Here is an 18,635-nt window from a genome sequence, read left to right as displayed (position 1 = left end):
AAAATTCCACTGCATTTCAGCCCTTCCACAAAAGGACCAGCTGACATCATATCGGTGATTTTCTCGTTAACACAGGTATGAGTGTTGACGAGGACAAGGCTGGATATCACTCTATCATGCTGATTGAGTTTGAATAACAGACTGGAAGCTTCAAAAGGAGGGTGGTGCTTGGAATCATTGTTCTTCCTCTGTCAACCATGGTTACCTGCAAGGAAACACGTGCCATCATCATTGCTTTGCACAGAAAGGGCTTCACAGGCAAGGATATTGCTGCCAGTAAGATTGCACCTAAATCAACCATTTATCGGATCATCAAGAACATCAAGGATAGCGGTTCAATTGTTGTGAAGAAGGCTTCAGGGTGCCCAAGAAAGTTTAGCAAGCGCCAGGACTGTCTCCTAAAGTTGATTCAGCTGCAGGATCGGGGCACCACCAGTACAGAGCTTGCTCAGGAATGGCAGCAGGCAGGTGTGAGTGCATCTGCACGCACAGTGAGGCAAAGACTTTTGGAGGATGGCCTGGTGTCAAGAAGGGCAGCAAAGAAGCCACTTCTCTCCAGGAAAAACATCAGGGAGAGACTGATATTCTGTAAAAGGTACAGGGGACTGCTGAGTACTGGGGTAAAGTCATTTTCTATGATGAATCCCCTTTCCGATTGTTTGGGGCATCCGGAAAAAAGCTTGTCCGGAGAAGACAAGGTGAGCACTACCATCAGTCCTGTGTCATGCCAACAGTAAAGCATCCTGAGACCATTCATGTGTGGGGTTGCTTCTCAGCCAAGGGAGTGGGCTCACTCACAATTTTGCCTAAGAACACAGCCATGAATAAAGAATGGTATCAACACATCCTCCAAGTGCAGCTTCTCCCAACCATCCAGGAACAGTTTGGTGACAAACAATGCCTTTTCCAGCATGATGGAGCACCTTGCCATAAGGCAAAAGTGATAACTAAGTGGCTCGGGGAACAAAACATTGATATTTTGGGTCCATGGCCAGGAAACTACCCAGACCGTAATCCCATTGAGAACTTGTGGTCAATCCTCAAGAGGCGGGTGGACAAACAAAAACCCACAAATTCTAACAAACTCTGAGCATTGATTATGCAAGAATTGGCTGCCATCAGACAGGATGTGGCCCAGAAGTTAATTGACAGCATGCCAGGGCAGATTGCAGAGGTCTTGAAAAAGAAGGGTCAACACTGCAAATATTGACTCTTTGCATCAACTTCATTTAATTGTCAATAAAAGCCTTTGACACTTATGAAATGCTTGTTATTATACTTCAGTATTCCATAGTAACATCTGACATAAATATCTAAAGACACTGAAGCAGCAAACTTTGTGGAAATTCATATTTGGATCATGCTCAAAACCTTTGGCCACGACACCAGAGTATAATTTTGCTAGAGGATCAATAGCTTCTAAAACATTGCTGTGGATTAAGTTTCATCAAAACCACTTACAGTCGGGAAGACTGCAATTTGGGCAGCATGCGTGTCAAATATAGAGCAGCTTGTTAAGTTGTGGCCATAGATATAATCCATAGGACTTCAGAACCTCTAACCCTGGCACGTTGACTGTTAAATTCATGGATTCACTAGCAATGGCTGCCAGTCCTGACTTGAATGGGAACTGCCTATCTATGGGGTATACAGTATTCTACTGTATTCTAGTCAAAGCCACTCTGACATTGCTCGTCCTAATATTTATATATTTCTTAATTCTATTTTTTTACTTTTAGATTTGTGTGTATTGTTGTGAAGTTAGATACCACTGCACTGTTGGAGCTAGGAACAAGCATTCCGCTAGGCACCCTGGAGAAGTGTGCCCTTCAATGATGAATCTCGGTTTCAACTGTACCGGGCAGATGGCAGACAGCGTGTATGGTGTCATGTGGGCAAGCGGTTTGATGATGTCAGCATTGTGAACAGAGTGCCCCCATGGTGCTGATGTCAACGTTGTGAACAGAGTGCCCCATGGGGTTATGGCATGGGCAGGCATAAGCTACGGACAACGAACACAATAGTATTTTAACGATAGCAATTGGAATGCACAGAGATACTGTGACGAGATCCTGAGGCCCAATGTCATGCCATTCATCCACCGCCATCACCTCATGGTTCCGCATGATAATGCATGGCCCCATGTCGCAAGGATCTGTACACAATTACTGAAAGCTGAAAATGTCCCAGTTCTTCCATGGTAGCTATAGTTATTGTTATGTAGTCGTAAACATTATTTTGAGTTAATAGTGGGGGTACAAGGGGAGGGTCCTGTGAAAATATGTTTAATGTTGGGGGGGTTTAATGACACCTAGAGTTGGGCCAGCCCCTCTTCCCCAAGTCAATTTTGAATTGTCCCTAATTGTCCGTCTCATGGTTCAGCTGTCGGAGATTTTAGCACTAAATTAATCAGGGCATTTGCATGCATAGGCCTATAGGCTTGGGGGTCCACTGTATGATAATATAAAAAATATATATATTTAGATAGATATGTCGGCGGCATGTTTACAACCCACCAACATGCATTTCTTTATCCTTGTAAGACAGGCTACTGCGTCTGCTATACAGATATACACGTACAGAAGGAGGCTAATTCATTTTTTTTTTATCAGATTAAAAAATAAATAAAGATTAGCATTATATTGTTTGATTATAGGAGTAACTCTGGTAAGCCTAAAACATTCTTCCTCACCTCAGGTTCAACTGCAAAAGGCCAATAATCAAATAAAATGTTATTTCTCAGCTACACATGTTTAGAAGATGTTGTTGCGGGTGTAGCAAAATACTTGTGTTTCAGTTATCTTTTTGGCCTTCCTGTGTTGTCGGGTGCTGTAGGTGTCCTGGAGGGCAGGTAGTTTGCCCCCGGTGATGCGTTGGGCAGACCGCACCACCCTCTGGAGAACCCTGCATTTTCGGGTGGTGCAGTTGCCGTACCAGGCGGTGATACAGCCCGACAAGATGCTCTCAATTGTGGATCTGTAAAAGTTTGAGTGTTTTAGGTGCCAAGCTATTGCACTGTTGCGCCTTCCTCACTTCACTGTCTGTGTGGGTGGACCATTTCAGATCGTCAGTGATGTGTACACCAAGGAACTTCAAGCTTTTCAAATGCTCCACTGCAGTCCCTTCGACGTGGATAGGGGTGTGCTCCCTCTGCTGTTTCCTGAAATCCACTATCAGCTCCTTTGTTTGATCGACATTGAGTAAGAGGTTATTTTCCTGGCACCACACTCCCAGGGCTGTCTCGTTATTGTTGGTAATCAGGCTGTGTTGTGTCGTCTACAAACTTGATGATTGAGTTGGCCACGCAGTCATGGGTGAACAGGGAGTAAAGGAGGGGGCTGACCCTTGTGGGGCCCCTGTGTTGATGATCAGCGAAGGGGAGGTGTTGTTTCCTACCTTCACCACCTGGTGGCAGCCCGTCAGTCTAGGACCCAGTTGCACAGGGCAGGGTTCAGACCCAGCCCCCCGAGCTTAGTGATGAGCTTGGATACTATGATGTTGAAGGCTGAGCTATAGTCAATGAACAGCATTCTTACATAGGTATTCCTCTTGTCCACATGGGATAGGGCAGTTTACAGTGCGATGGCAATTGCATCGTCTGTGGATCTATTGGGGCGGAAAGCAAATTGAAGTGGGTCTAGGGTGTCAGGTAAGTTAGAGGTGATATGATCCTTAACTAGCCTCTCAAAGCACTTCATGATGACAGAAGTGAGTGCTACAGGGTGATAGTCATTTAATTTAATTACCTTTGCTTTCTTGGGTACAGGAACAATGGTGGACATCTTGAAGAAAGTGGGGACAGGAGACTGGGATAGGGAGAGATTGAATATGTGCGTAAACACCCCAGCCAGCTGGTCTGCGCATGCTCTGAGGACTCAGCTAGGGATGTCGTCTGGACCGGTATCATTGAGAGGGTTAACACGCTTAAATGTCTTACTCACATCGACCACCGAGAAGGAAAGCCAACAGTATTTGGTGGCGGGCTGCGTTGGTGGCACTGTGTTATCCTCAAAGCGGGCGAAGATGTTTAGCTTGTACGGAAGCAAGACGTCGGTGTCCGCGACGTGGCTGGTATTCCCTTTGTAGTCTGTGATTGTCTGTATACCCTGCCACATATGTCTCGTGTCTGAGCCGTTGAATTGGGACTCCACTTTGTCTCTATACTGAAGTTTTGGCTTTTTGATTGCCTTACGGAGGGAATAACTACACTGTTTGTATTCGGTCATGTTTCCAGTCGCCTTGCCATGATTAAATGCGGCGGTACGTGTTTTCAGTTTTGCGCGAATTCTGCCATCAATCCACAGTTTCTGGTTAGGGAAGGTTTTAGTCACAGTGAGAACAACATCTCCTATTCACTTCCTTATAAACTCGCTCATCGAGTCAGCGTATACGTCAATGTTAATTGTCTGAGGCTATCCGGAACATATCCCAGTCCACGTAATCGAAGCAATCTTAAAGCGTGGAATCCGATTGGTCAGACCAGCATTGGATAGATCTATGCACGGGAGCTTCCCGTTTTAGTTTCTGCCTATAAGAAGGGAACAACAAGATGGAGTCATGGTCAGATTTGCCAAAAGGAGGGTGGGGGAGGGCCTTATATGCATCACAAAAGTTTGAGTAGCAGCGGTCGAGTGTGTTACTCGCCTGTGTACTGCAACCGATATGCTGATAGAATTTAGGTAGCCTTGTTCTCAGATTAGCTTTGTTAAAATCCCCAACTACAATAAATGCAGCCTTAGGATTTATGGTTGTTAGTTTGAATAAAGTCCAGTGAAGTTCCTTGATGGCCGTCTACGTATCCGCTTGCGGGGGGATATACACGGCTGTGACAGTAACCGAGAAGGGTTCTCTTGGAAGATAATAGGGTCGGCATTTGATTGTGAGGAATTCTAGGTCAGGTGAACAAAAGGACTTGAATTCTTGTATGTTGTTACAATTACACCATGAGTCGTTAATCATGAAACAGACACGCCCGCCCTTCTTCTTACCAGAGAAATGTTTGTTCCTGTAGGTGCGATGCACTGAAAATCCCGTTGGCTGTACGGACTCCAACAGCATGTCCCCAGCTAGCCATGTCTCTGTGAAACAGAGTATGTTATAATCCCGGATATCTCTGTGGAAAGCAACTCTTGCCCCAATTTCGTCGACTTTGTTAACTAGGGACCGGACATTAGGGAGTAATATACTCGGAAGCGGTTAGTGGTGTGCGCGCATCCGAAGCCTCACTAGAAGACCGCTCAGGCACCCTCTCCTCCAACGGCGTTGTTTTTGGTTGGCCTCTGGAATCAGTTCAAATACCCTGGGAAGTGCAGACAAAGGATCCACTTTGGGAAAGTTGTATTCCTGGTCGTAGTGCTGGTAACTCTCTGATATACAATAGTTCTTCCCGGCTATACGTAATCACACTTAAGATTTTGTCGGCATGTAAGAAATAATACATTAAAAACAAAATACTGCACAGTTTCCTAAGGGCTAGAAGCGAAGCTGCCATCTCTATATGTGCCATCTTGTCAAAGACTTGATAAGTGGTGTGATGCAGATACATTTATTCAAAAGAGAATAATGACAAAAATATTGAGAGGAAGTTGCTATTCTACATTCATTATTTTAAGTAGTAAACCCAAACTAATCCCGTCTTAGCCTCTCTCTTTCCTCTATATTTCCCAGGGAGCACAAATACTGCAACACAGTGACAATAAGTCAATATTGACACACCCAGGACATTGACAAGTCTAAACAACATTTTTTTTAAACTCCATAAAGCACTACATATATTTAACATAAAATAAGAAAACATTAACACATCACTAAACATAAACAAATTCTCTGCTGGGGAAAGCTAAATGAAAAATGCAGACTAGAGACACCACCCAAACACAATTATAATAGTACCCTTCGTAAATGAATGTCTTGACTACATCCTGATTTCCAAGGGACAAGCATTTTACACTAAACCAGCGGCATCAAAAAGGATCAGCCCCCATTTTGTATCCCCATGAGTACAAGGAAATACAATGGACAAGAACATGGAGAGACATGTGCAGTAATTCTAGCTACACCTGCAGGACTTAACAATCATATTGGACAACTGCTCCACCTGTGAAAAAAAAAGCACATTCAATGGATAGACATTATAAATACGTATTCAAACCCAGCAACTGTGTTGACTATGATTTCAATTCGGTGAGGATGTTATGAGATTTTCATTTGATACTTCTAACTATACAGTATTCACTGACCTTGTGTTGTCTCCCCACATAATAGATAATGGGTAGGGGCTCCAAGACCTGTGGAACACAGCAGGGTTGGGCAGAGGCTCCGGGGTTGTGGTGCTTATACAGAGCCAGTACCTGTGGTTGGGTAAACAACACTAGATATCTCACTGAACAGACCATCTCCCCCAGTGGCTATACAGCGTCTGATTACTGAACACCCCGACTGTACAGATCCTTGAAAGACAGTTAACAATGGGGACGTCTACAAAAACATGACTGGTAGCATTACCTGGGAATACTTGTTTTCTGTGTTCCATATATAGGTGCAGGGGCCGATGCAGTAGTTAGCAAAGTAGCCAGTGGGTTCATGGATCCACTTCCAGCCCAGGTCCTTACGGAAGTCAATGTAAAGTTTTCGCACACAGCAACTCTCCGATTTACTGGGGGATACACACACCTGTGAGTTATACACCTTATTTCTTACAAACAGGGAGTTAACAGGGCGCTAACGGGGAGTTAGCAGGGAGCTAACAGGGCATTAAGAGGGGGTTAACACAGCCTCTAAGTAGGTCTACAGTATATCTATCTGCCAAAAGAGATTAACTTTGTTAGTACACATTTAAGAGACATTAATTGATCATTCTAAATGTGCTCTTGGGCCGTTGGAATAAAGGATAGTCTCACTCTGAGCAGATCTCTTCAGTAGTGGTTTGTCGTTTCTTCCGAGAGCTAAGCTGGCTGTGGCGTTCCACAGGAAGTGACATCAGTAAAATGTGAGGCTTTGATGGCATTTTCATGGCTAGTGTTTCTGTATCTCCCCTCAGCTTGTTCATCCCTATCGTATAAAACATTGACACCTGTCAGGCAAGAGATTCACAGTGGAGGTTTTGGCATAAAACGTATGGCTTGAGTTGATTTCAATACAGTGAATGGGAGTAAACTGCAAATACCTGATATTTTGAAGCGGAATTCCTCCATTGGTTTCCCACAATCACAAGGCAACTTCAGTTGGAATCCCTGCTCCTCTCCTGTAAAGTGTTGCAAAAAGACTAATATAATGGTGTATCAAACTTATTTTTAAACCTGAAGGAATAGGTATACTGTTTTAGGTGTAAAAGTCTGTTGGACAGTTCTTTCACATGCTTTGTCACTTCAATCAGACACAGATTTGTAACAGGATATGATTGCAACTGTATTGCAACATACTGTTTGTGTTATGTAATTATATCTACAACCCTAAAGGAAATTGTAACTTACCAGCCCCTTGCAGCCACTCATTCAGAGTCTGTGTTACATCAAAGGACACCCAGCGATTGGCCCATTCCTTGGAGACAAAATGGGACTTCAGGTAACGTGCCTTATCGCCAACTCCTCTGTAGAGTTCCAGCCTCTGCTCGCTGTCGTCGAGCAGGCCATGGTTCTTGATGAGGAGACGGAGCTCAGCTTGAGAGAGCAGTCGATCAGTCCCCAATACTGACCGCATCTCAGACATGTTGAAGAGAATCTGGTGCTTACTGGTGTTCTCACCTTGGAAAGGAGAGTCAATATGATTTTTTTGTACTTTCTACTACTGAACCTGTCAGTGCGGAAGAGGGGGTATAGAGAAAGAAAGAGAAACCAAAAGAGAAGCTGCATTTTACCATAGTACTGGTAATAAAACTATTGTGGATAGATTCTGTTATATAAAAGGCACTCTCAGAGAGAGGCGAATGCAGTTTCAGGTTTGGCCTCAAATGCTATCTGCCGGAGCCAAAATGACCTCTGTGAGTCTGTAACAATAATTACACATTGACAGGGACGCTGAGGAAGTGAGGCTCTGCTCTGGAAGCTAGATCACACCATGCTGCTATATTACAATAAACCAACGGCATCAAAAAAGGATCTAATCAGAGGGCACGGTCCTAAGGGCTTCTGGCTTAAACCTAACCTGCTCAGAGTTACTGCCTGGACAACAAGTTTACACTGTAGCGATGTATACTGTCTTGTAGACAAAAAGGGGGAAGGACCCAGCAAAGGGAAGGAAACATCTGGTAGGGAGAGGTAAAAGGTTGACGCAGGCCATGGTTTTACATCCAGCAGACAGGGCCATTGCAGTCAGTTCAGTAAACCAATGGAAGAAACACCCATTTTCAGTCAACAACCTTATCTAAAGGACATAATTATACACATGTACATCCTAAAAATGATCTGCCAACTGCAGTTTATGCCAGTCATAAACTACAGCACCACTTCAAATGTATCTTATTCACGACATGCGACAAGGTTGAAATAGCCTTAATAATAATTTGCATGTCTACCTAACCTCTCTGCATCATCCTGCACTCCTCAATCCGGGGTGGTGAAAAGTTAGACAGATGCTACATGGTATACAGAGTAGCAGCCCTTTTAATTTCAAGGGCAGAACTTCAGTCATTTAACAGCACGTACTAAGTCAAGTGTTCCTTCCTGCCAGCTATTCAGATAACCAGAATAAGCACACAGTAATCAGTCAGAGGAAACCACTGGCCCCATCCATCTGTCTCACCCTCCACATTGTCAGTGACAATGTGGTCTTATTTCACTCCAAATATGGGTGCGATGATCAAAGATTATGACAACAAGCAAAATATATACAATGCCTACTTTTTTTGCATTGCTATGCAATTACCATGGTGAAGGCCTGTGGTTAGCTAGGGTTTATATCTTAAATCGACCTTTGAAGATCCCCCTACACACATCAACCATTTAACACGCCTATACTTGACTGAAGTGAGGCTAGAGAAGCATCCACTTTAACTTGACAAGCCAGAGCCTGTGTAAGCAGCAGGATGTGTGTGCATGTAGACAGCATGCATGGATATATCTACTCACTTTGTTTCATGTTGAACTTGTGGACCTCCTTTGCAAAGTATGCCTCCTCCTCTGCATCCTGAGTGGACGGTATGTACGTGTGCACCTGCTCCTCACTCAGCTCCACTGTGCTGTTGTAGATGGACATCAGGGAAGCTGGGACCTCCTCAGTGTCTCCCTCCTGGTCAATCTCTGGCTCCTTAGGTAGCCGCAGCTTGCTCAGTATCTGTCCACGGATGGCCTCAATACGTTTCCTCTTCACCAGCTCCAAGTCCAGAGACTTACAGGTGGACATGGTGTCACTCCGGCACACATATTCCAGCATCAATAAGGCAGTCAGCATCAAACACACTGCCCTCATTGCACACTTTAAAGAGGAACAATGTCTATGATAGCAGGCTTTCAGAGTTGACTATTATGTGGATTTACCGTCCTTTTGAGCCTGTTGCATGAACAGATTTCAATGTACTTCTCCTGCTGCTGTCACAACAACCCAGGAGGCTTCAGTATCTCAAGTTGAGCTCCTCAGAGACTGGTGCTAGCTCTTGAGCCGAGGTCAGATCCCAGACTAGAACCACATAGAGTTCACCACCAAAAGAGCTCAGCCTAAACTGAGTCACTGTCTCGCTGGCATGGTGCCTCACAGACTCTCACAGTGCTCCCTAGAGGCAGTCTCAATTCATGAATGAATGAACTACAGCACATCACCACATTACTCCCCGTCCATGGGACCCAATTTAAAATAACAAACAAGCTCTTTCGAGACCCTGTGTAAACTGAGATTTGGAAAGTAACAGAGGAAAATCTCAATGAAAATTATCAAGTTGTCTCAACTGTCTTCCCAACTCTCTATAAAAATGTATTTGTTAAAATCAGTTAACAAATTGTTTTGGCAAATGTGACAGTCTCTCCCTACAACGTTACTGAATATAAAAGTTTTAGTCAGCTGACTCACTTCTTTCATCAGATAAACTGCTTCAGACTAAGCCAAAGCAAAGGGCCATTTCATTAGTCTAGAAGAGCACAATATTAATGTAAATGTCTAAACCAGTTGTACATAAATACACGCACACAACATACCGTATTGCACAAAGCACCAGAAATGTTGTAAAAAAGAAAAAAAACTTCCTAGCTTCAATTACTTAACCATTTAAAATGTTCCAAGACCGATGCTGTGTCATTCACTAGATGCACTTTCCCATGCTAAACTTGAGAGAACACTCAAGACAGAGGTCCACCACAAAAAAAAATGAAAGAGCAGAGTAGACATCATAACAGCATCATCTAACTCACCCACACAGTTACAGCTCAGGCCCGCCTCCTTCTCATTCTCTAGTCTACTATATCCAGATCCAGTCAATTAAAACGTTTCAGACTAAAACAAAGAAAAAAACAACACACCGTAGAAAACCATCTACCCTATTAGACCTTAGAGTTGTTAGTTTTAGCAGCCTTCATCAGTCACTGATCTTTTCATTCCAGTTCCTGTTGCTTTTCTGTCTAGTTCCTGTCCTCTTGCACTAAAACAGTATGAAGCTCTAAGTCCAGGAAGTGAGCAGCATTGTGAAACATCTGCCATTTCAAAGTACAGGGTTGCTGTTTCCTCTAACTTTGCCGGAAGGCAAGACACATGGAAGAACTTAAATCAAATTGTATTTGTCACATGCGCCGAATATAATAGGTGAAATGCTTACTTACAAGCCCTTAACCAACAATGAAAAATACCTAAAAACTAAATAAAAAGTAACAAATAATTAAAGAGCAGCAGTAAAATAACAATAGCGAAGCTATATATAAGGGGTACCGGTACAGAGTTAATGTGCAGGGGCACCGGTTAGTCGAGGTAATTGAGGTAATATGTACATGAAGGTGGAGTTAAAGTGACTATGCATAGATAATGAACAGAGCATAGCAGCAGCGTAAAAGATGGGGTGGGGGCAATGCAAATAGTCTGAGTAGCTGTTTGATTAGATGTTCAGGAGTCTTATGGCTTGGGGGTAGAAGTTGTTTAGAAGCCTCTTGGACCTAGACTTGGCGCTCCGAGGATCACCGTGCCGGATGTGTTGTTACCTACCCTTACCCCCTGGGGGCAGCCCGTCAGGAAGTCCAGGATCCAGTTGCAGAGGGAGGTGTTTAGTCCCAGGGTCCTGGTGAGCGCATGTTTGGAGTACACGTCCTGGTAATCTGTCTGGCCCTGCGGCCTTGTGAATGTTGACCTGTTTAAAGGTGTTACTCACATCAGCTACAGAGAGCGAGTTTACAGTCGTCCTCAGCAGATGATGCTCTCTTGCATGATTCAGTGTTACTTGCCTCGAAGCGAGCAGAAGTAATTTAGCTCGCCTGGTAGGCTTGTGTTAACTGGTTGATTTGCTAAATTCAATAGACCTGCAAGTGCTAAAAACAGAGTATCATCCAAATAGACTGACATGGATACAATATATTCATAGTTAATATATTTTGTCTCACTTCTGTGTTTACCACCTACTATCAAACATTGATAATAAGTACTTCATAATATTACAGAAAATGTTGATGAGTGAATTAATTGTGGCTATCAGTAATGGCACTTGCAAGCCTAACCTTGAGTGAATATTTGTACAGAAAAAAGATAGGTAAGTTAGGTTAAAGATCAAAGGCATCAGGTTTGGTACATTGTATTGATTTATTTACATAATTCTACTATATAAAACACAAGGAATTCATAGAAAAGTATCAAACTGAAATTAAGTACAGTACAAAATCTGTCTCGCATTGTTTAAAATACAACCTCGATTATATGAAATGTTCTAAAAGATATTGACAATCGGGAAGGCAGATGGTGTTGAAAGGCTCACCCCACCCAGCCACCACACACGCTGCTGGTGGAGAAAGAGGGGAAATACCTACATTTGCATGTTGGGTTCTTCTCAGCATGTATGCCACATCAACACATCTCACAAGGCAAAATATATCATCTGACCTTATTTTATGTGCCCTGGTGCAGATATGGTCCAAATCCACACCGCCCCCACCCACTAACAATACAGTGCTCCATTCAGGCTTCCCTCCATTCACCCTACGCTCTCCCATCTCTACATTTCAGCTCTCTACACCATATCTGTCAAAGTGTCGCATGATGATGCCTAGCTCCAGCTCCACAGTGCCCATAGCAACTGTGTGCAGCCTATATCTGTCCGCCCCACTGTATACGAGGTCTGGGGAGCGCAGCTGGGGACCTCCACCCACAAAGGTTTGAGCTATCTGCTCTTGCCAGGATCCCAGTGGTCTCCAGGTCACACAGCGTACATGGTGGTGCCCTGGGCTGGAGGGCACATGGCAATATCCATAACCATACAGCTGACAGCGCCCAAATGAATCCTGGTGCCAAACCTGCAGGTGAAGCTTGGGCCAACCTGAAGGAGAATAAAAGACAAACGAGTCTTACCCTGGTATTACCCTGAAAACTAGGCGTGGTAGAGGTGACTATGTATATACTGTAGCTAGCTTTTGATTTACATTTGTGATGAACTGTTACTTTGAATTTGCCAGGAAGCTAGTTTGTTACCTTGCAGTCCTTTAGTGGTGTAGTGCAGATCAATGGGATGACTCCAGTATGCCGTATCCCCCGTCTGAGGCAAATCCACCTGGGTCTGCCCCTCCTTCAGGCCAGAGAGAAGTCTCCATGCACCTCCTTACATAACGAGATAAGTGTTGTTGGAAACTGAGAATCACAACCATAGCGGATAAGGTAAAGTACACATCATACTCAATAAAATAATCTGATTATAACGGAAAAACACCTGTATGAATTCCCCATTTACAGAAGAGACTGCTCTGAGGGAAGCCGCTAGCCCCAACGATCTGACCGATAATGTGCAACTCTGCCATTACCGGTATCTGTGCAGCTCCTTTTCCTGCAGGTAGAGAACATAACGTTAAATTGGTGTAAATCTCTGTTTACAGTCACTAGCTAGCTGGGATTAACGTTAGTTAGGAGTACCGTTATAGCTAGCTGGCTAACGTTAGCTAGCCTCGTAGGGTCAAAAGATACATTCGTCAACATAGCTGGCCTGCAAAATGGTTGTTGGTTAGCTAGCAAGCTAACACATTTGATTAGCTAACGTTTCAACAATTTATATAAAACATTGCCAGTGAAAAACAATAATAATGTAAAAAACATACCCCAAGGATTCACTCAGATGAAAACACCGAAGCCACCATGATCCTCATTTCCTTGGAAACCAAACAGGAAACTACGGAGGTTGACGATAGAAAGCAGGCAAAGCGCGCATTCAAAATCCACAGATAGAAAATGTGACTTTGCTCTGTTCTCTTCCTTCGACAGTCAGTATGGATTGTTGGATGACCTTGTAGGAAACTAGGGAAATTAATTGTCCGCTAGTTTATTGCCATGGAAGTGTTTTCTTCCACATACACTGCACAATAGTATAGCTGGCTGTGTACATTTCTATCAATAAAATATATGTAATGTAGGAGAGAGTGGTGTCAGTTGAGCCAAATGGTCTATGCGTGCGCCACCCGTGTTTCTAGGAAACAATGAACAAAATTAATATTTTGACCAAATATTTAGGACGAGGTCCTCATTTCATGTAGTCTGTGAAGGAGGAAACCACGTTGGAAAAAGTGGTAAGCAAGTTATGTCCAAATAATGGATTTTCACCAAGTCAAATTAATATATTGTGTTAGAGATTTCATGATGCTTGCTTGTATCTAATCGAAAATAGATCATTTTAGGATTGTTTTATACATCAGTTGGGGTCTCTATAAGCTTCAACATGTTACCCTAAACCTAGCATCAGTGGTGGAAAAAGTTGCCAAATGTAATTTACAAGCGAAGAATTTGTGTTTCGTGAGTCCGCCAGGTCAGAGGCAGCAGGGATGACCAGGGATGTTCACTTGAGAAATGCGTGAAGTTGACAGTAAAAGCAAAAGTTGTCAAAAAATATAAATAGTGATGTACAGATACCCCCAAAAACTACTTAAGTAGTACTTTAAAATATTTTTACTTAATAAGTACTTCATACCACTGCCTAGAAGGAAGTGCATCCTTTTAGCTGTGTGGGCTAATATAGTCAAAATGTTTGCCATGGGTAAGTTTAGACAATGGCTATGGGGTAAGTTGATGAGCCAATATGGTGAGCCAATGGCAAGTTGAGCAAATGTCAGTGTTTCTTCCCAGACCTAATGCAAAGTATTATCGCTGGGATATGAGGTAACAACAGGGCCTGGCCTATGTCAAAAGTGTTAAAAAAAAAGTACAATGTTTTTTTTAGGTGATAAGCCTGTATTGAAATATGCTTAAAGTTGCACTATGCAGAAATCGCTCCACCATTTCTTGGTTGCTAAAACTCTAATAGTCGCCTAATTTCAGTTAATTTGACAAAGTAACTTAGTATAGTATGGAGAATCATTGTACCATCTAAACCACTGTGAAATATATTTTCCATATATTTTCCAACCAAAAATATTGCTGTTTCAGCTGTTTGAAGCTGGTGAAACAAAAACAAAATGAATAGAGCAAAACCAAAACTTAAGAACAGGACGCATAGAAATAGCAGACATAGAACAGATCTACCGCTTCTTAGACTTGTTTTCAAGTAGGATGATAGATCTATAGAACTCACATTTATATGTGGATTTGGTCGGGTTGCCCAAAAAGTTACATATTGCCACTTTAAAATGATTGAAAGACAAGTAAGGGATTGTTATTGTGTTGAATTGTGTTTGTGAAATACATATAGACATGGTTTTCTAAAGGTAGTGGTAATATTTCATTCAGTACATTCATTTGTAGGCAGTTAAATTTACCCCATACCTGGGGTAAGTTGTGCCAAGAGACCACTTTTTTTGTACAAGCTATGTTTTCAAAATTGTAATGTTTACATGAATTGTGATTATTTCCAGGGATGCACAACATCCATAAATATATGTAGATATCTTTTAAATAAATAATACTATATTACCCTTGACAGAGTGACGCTGAATGTAAAAAATTGCTCCACTTACCCCACTCACCCCTAATGTGATGATGCATTAATGTGTGCTAGGCTATACAAGGCTGCGTATTGCTCGCTATGGAAATGAAAGAGACAAGAAAGCACAAAACATTTTCTATCGAACCCTGGCATTTATTTAAACAACATATAAATAAGGAAACGAAACAATGACAATGAACTTAGCTAACACATGGCAGAGCAAGAGTTAAGGAGATAGGTGTGGGGAAAATAGTTATAAAGACAAGGTACGCTTACATTACGTTATTTAAAACGGCATCAAGAAATCCACGCTCTCTCCATAGCCAGAGGATGACAGCAGACAGGTTGTAACCAAATCAATTATATCAAAGATAAGATAAAATAGCTCAAATGTTTTGTATCAGTACATATCACTTACAAAGCGTGGCAACAATAAGAGGCAATTATTGCCCTTGTATTTTCATAAAGGATGAACAGGAGGATTGAAAGTCTTGACGGTAGGTAAATCATCATTTCCCCCCTAGAATGAAAATCCCCCACAGTCAAAGGCATCAAAGTCTGAGTCTGCCCCCTCAAAGTCAAAGCTGTGGAAGTGAGGAGAGTCAACAACAGTCTGGTTGCAGGAGTGGTATGCCCCTGCTGAGCCCAGGTTAGAGAAGTCTGTGCTGGGTGGCAGGTCAGGAGGCCTTACGTCAGGATTAGCAGGAGAGCATGCACCCAGGTAACCCATGGCAGAGGAAGCAGCGGCCCCTCCCATCATCAGATACACAGCCCTCACTGCCTGGGCATCATGGCTGGTGCCATGGCGCAGACAGCCCACTGAACGACTAGTCCCTTTGTCCCTCTTCATGTGGGGAGAGTTCTGGCCTGTGGTGGAGGGTGGAGAGAATGTCATGCACATCCTTAGTTGCTGTCTACTCTACGCCACTGGACTGCAGGTTTATTTTCCTACAGACTCAACCAAAGAAAAACTTAATGGACTGGGTAAAGTGGGTAAATTAATTCAGAGACAAAATTGCATAAACAAGTTTGTATAGTAATGTCCGTAAATCCTGTATTTCTCACCATTTTCCTTTTGTTGAATGTCACCTGTGGTTGGCCCAGGATAATTTGGCCCAGCAGAGATTAAGCCAGGAGATCTCGGCCCAGGTGATCTTGGCCCAGGAGATCTTGGCCCAGGGTATCTTGGCCCAGGAGATAAGATCTCCATATCACTCAGTGGTGGAGTTGGGGGATCTTTGTCAGAAATGGGGTCTGGAAGCGGGTCTCTGTCAGTGATGCATCGTGCTGAAGCATTATGGCGTCTACAGGAAAACATTGGTGATGATACACTCTGTAGAGTAGAAAAGTGTATAGCTGTGATATCAAACCGTTGAGGAAGAATACCCTACATCTTGCAATGCTATCGCTCACAGTCACATCACTGACAACATTCCCAGTTTTTTTTAAATGAGAAAGGCGGATTAAGATTCAATTTAAGGAGGCATAGACTCACCTCTCGCACTTTCCTCAGCATGTTGACCCATTGACTGAGGAGAGAATATGACACATTATTACTTCAGTAGTACTCAGAACATAGTTTCATCAACGTGAGATGAAAGAAAGTAAATCGCTGACAATGCACAATGCTGCCAACTCCAGTAATCCCCATCCCACCCCAGCCTCTATCTCACATTGCTCTGCCAACTGACCTGCAGTCTTCTGCTTTGTCAGCCAGTAGCAGCAGGAACTTCTCCTGAGGCAGGATCAGAGCAAAGCAGCAGTCCCTGCGTCCTCCAGAGGGCAGCTTGGGCAGGTCCAGGATCTCCCTGCCCTCCACGATGGCCTCACAGCCACCCTGCAATGCCACCATCTGGTCAGGAGGGGACACTGCATCGCGACTCACCAACACACAGCCGTCAGCTGTCAATATGAGGTATCTCTCCTTCCATTGTTTGAACATAAAGCCACCTGGAAGTGAGAGGTGGAGGTTGGTAGCGCAGGGGACAGGAAGCAGGAAGAGTGCATGGTGGATGGTGAGAGAGCGGAACAAACAAAGGCAAAGCTCTTTAGAGGCACTTAGGACTACATACATTTTTCAGAACAGAAATATTTAACAACCAAAGCACAATGGCAGGATTAACCATGTGTGTTAGGTGTATACTTTTGTTTCAAAGCAGATTTGTTTAAGACTACCAAGAAACACTCTGTGTGACTCTGATTTAGCCCACTGCAGTACAAGGTTAAACTAACTTTTTCAAAATGATGATGATGATGATGGAAGCAGTGTGCCAGTGGTTTCAAACATGTCCACTCTCTGCTTCCTATCCTCTCCTCCTTTAGGATTAAAACAAGTCACATGGTTGGAGGATCAAGAGGGGGCTGGACCAAGCAGATAATACTGCCTATAGCGTGCATTTGAACTAGAATAAACAGTGCCACACATCTGGATCCACTCACTACATGTGCAAACCAAAGTGATGCACTTCATCAGAGCATATAGAACCATCAGTCCCGGGACAGGAGACAGTCTGAACAGCTGTTATCCCACTAGCATATGGCATTTGACTGCATCATATGACCATGTCCTCGTTAATTGATACAAATTATGTGGTCTGATCTACTAATCTATTCTTGATCTATTCCTGCCCTAGATTGTCTGTGCCAGAACTCCAAAGCACTATTTTTCTCTGCATTTGCCCAACTAATTCCACGTTACGCAATGCATGGTATGTTGATGGAACATGCACCACTTATTTTACATCAACACATTTTTTCCACCTAGTCAGCTCTGAGATTCAAACCAGCAACCTTTCGGTTATTGGCCCAGCGAGCTTAACCACTAGGCTACCTGCCGCCCACTCCTAAGTGTCCTGTATTTAGTCACAATTTATAAATGCTGTATTGATGCCCGTAAAGCTCAATAGATCTAGCTTAGCACCGGACATAGACTGTAAAACATTTCCCCGTTGTCATAATGCAAAAGAAGCTTGTCTGTTTATGCTAGCCATCATCTAATAATTATTTCTATGGATTTGACATAGGCTTCAATTTTGTCCCAAAACTGAAGATAATCATTATTTTACAGAAATTAATACATAAAAAAAACATCAATAAATGTACATTACAATAATATTTAAAGTAACGTCCTACCAATTATTACTACTAAACAAAAATAACTAAAGTAAAAGAGAGGAGAACTAGTGTCTTACCATACTTCCTGAGAAATCCACGGTGAATCCCTGCAACACTCATATTTAAAGGTTAGCCTCCATGAGAGACAAGGCGCAAGAGATGGAGAGAGCGATGGCTGTATTTAGGAAGGATGCAAAGTGGGCGAGTGAGCATGCCTGTGTGTGTTTGGTGTGTTTTAGTGCCAAGGCATAATCCCCATTCAGCTGGAGCATCCCACACAGGGGCAGTTCAGAAGCTTGGAATGAGATTGGTTTTACTGTCCTTAGGCAAGCCAAGTACAATCACATAAACAACATGCCAGTGCAAATCAAATGTATAGTACTGGAGTATGAATGGTCAAATCTAATGCAAAATTCCTAACTTACAAAATGACCTATAGCCTAACCATTTGTGCAACATTTTCACTAATGCATATAGAATTAGAGAAAGCACGCATTCACTG

At 43.0% G+C, this 18,635-nt stretch overlaps 3 protein-coding genes across 4 annotated transcripts; all 3 read right to left on the bottom strand.

Annotated features, from left to right (window-relative positions):
- Nucleotides 1–5,529: 5,529 nt before the first annotated feature.
- LOC139388003 (transforming growth factor beta-1 proprotein) lies at nucleotides 5,530–10,873 on the bottom strand. Its single transcript, XM_071134484.1, has 7 exons — nucleotides 9,066–10,873; nucleotides 7,473–7,742; nucleotides 7,166–7,243; nucleotides 6,900–7,050; nucleotides 6,505–6,655; nucleotides 6,240–6,350; nucleotides 5,530–6,097 (listed from the first exon to the last, which is right to left on the bottom strand). The coding sequence occupies exons 1-7, from the start codon at nucleotides 9,403–9,405 to the stop codon at nucleotides 6,050–6,052; spliced, it is 1,149 nt and encodes a 382-aa protein (XP_070990585.1). The 5' UTR covers nucleotides 9,406–10,873; the 3' UTR covers nucleotides 5,530–6,049.
- Nucleotides 10,874–11,687: 814 nt separating this feature from the next.
- On the bottom strand, nucleotides 11,688–13,280 carry LOC139388493 (B9 domain-containing protein 2-like). Its single transcript, XM_071135190.1, has 4 exons — nucleotides 13,206–13,280; nucleotides 12,824–12,937; nucleotides 12,589–12,714; nucleotides 11,688–12,436 (listed from the first exon to the last, which is right to left on the bottom strand). The coding sequence occupies exons 2-4, from the start codon at nucleotides 12,909–12,911 to the stop codon at nucleotides 12,123–12,125; spliced, it is 528 nt and encodes a 175-aa protein (XP_070991291.1). The 5' UTR covers nucleotides 12,912–12,937; nucleotides 13,206–13,280; the 3' UTR covers nucleotides 11,688–12,122.
- A 2,012-nt stretch (nucleotides 13,281–15,292) lies between these two features.
- On the bottom strand, nucleotides 15,293–18,312 carry LOC139388653 (uncharacterized). Of its 2 annotated transcripts, XM_071135466.1 has the most exons (6): nucleotides 18,211–18,290; nucleotides 17,252–17,335; nucleotides 16,711–16,969; nucleotides 16,515–16,548; nucleotides 16,085–16,352; nucleotides 15,293–15,886 (listed from the first exon to the last, which is right to left on the bottom strand). In XM_071135466.1, the coding sequence occupies exons 3-6, from the start codon at nucleotides 16,959–16,961 to the stop codon at nucleotides 15,540–15,542; spliced, it is 900 nt and encodes a 299-aa protein (XP_070991567.1). In that variant the 5' UTR covers nucleotides 16,962–16,969; nucleotides 17,252–17,335; nucleotides 18,211–18,290; the 3' UTR covers nucleotides 15,293–15,539. The 2 variants fall into 2 exon arrangements, with proteins under 2 accessions (XP_070991567.1, XP_070991566.1); XM_071135465.1 differs by lacking the exon at nucleotides 17,252–17,335 and having other exon boundaries at nucleotides 18,211–18,312.
- Nucleotides 18,313–18,635: the final 323 nt, after the last annotated feature.

The sequence above is a fragment of the Oncorhynchus clarkii genome, chromosome 29 (assembly GCF_045791955.1).
Source record: "Oncorhynchus clarkii lewisi isolate Uvic-CL-2024 chromosome 29, UVic_Ocla_1.0, whole genome shotgun sequence".
Classification (NCBI taxonomy): Eukaryota; Metazoa; Chordata; class Actinopteri; order Salmoniformes; family Salmonidae; genus Oncorhynchus; species Oncorhynchus clarkii.
This window is presented reverse-complemented; position numbering and strand designations above follow the sequence as displayed.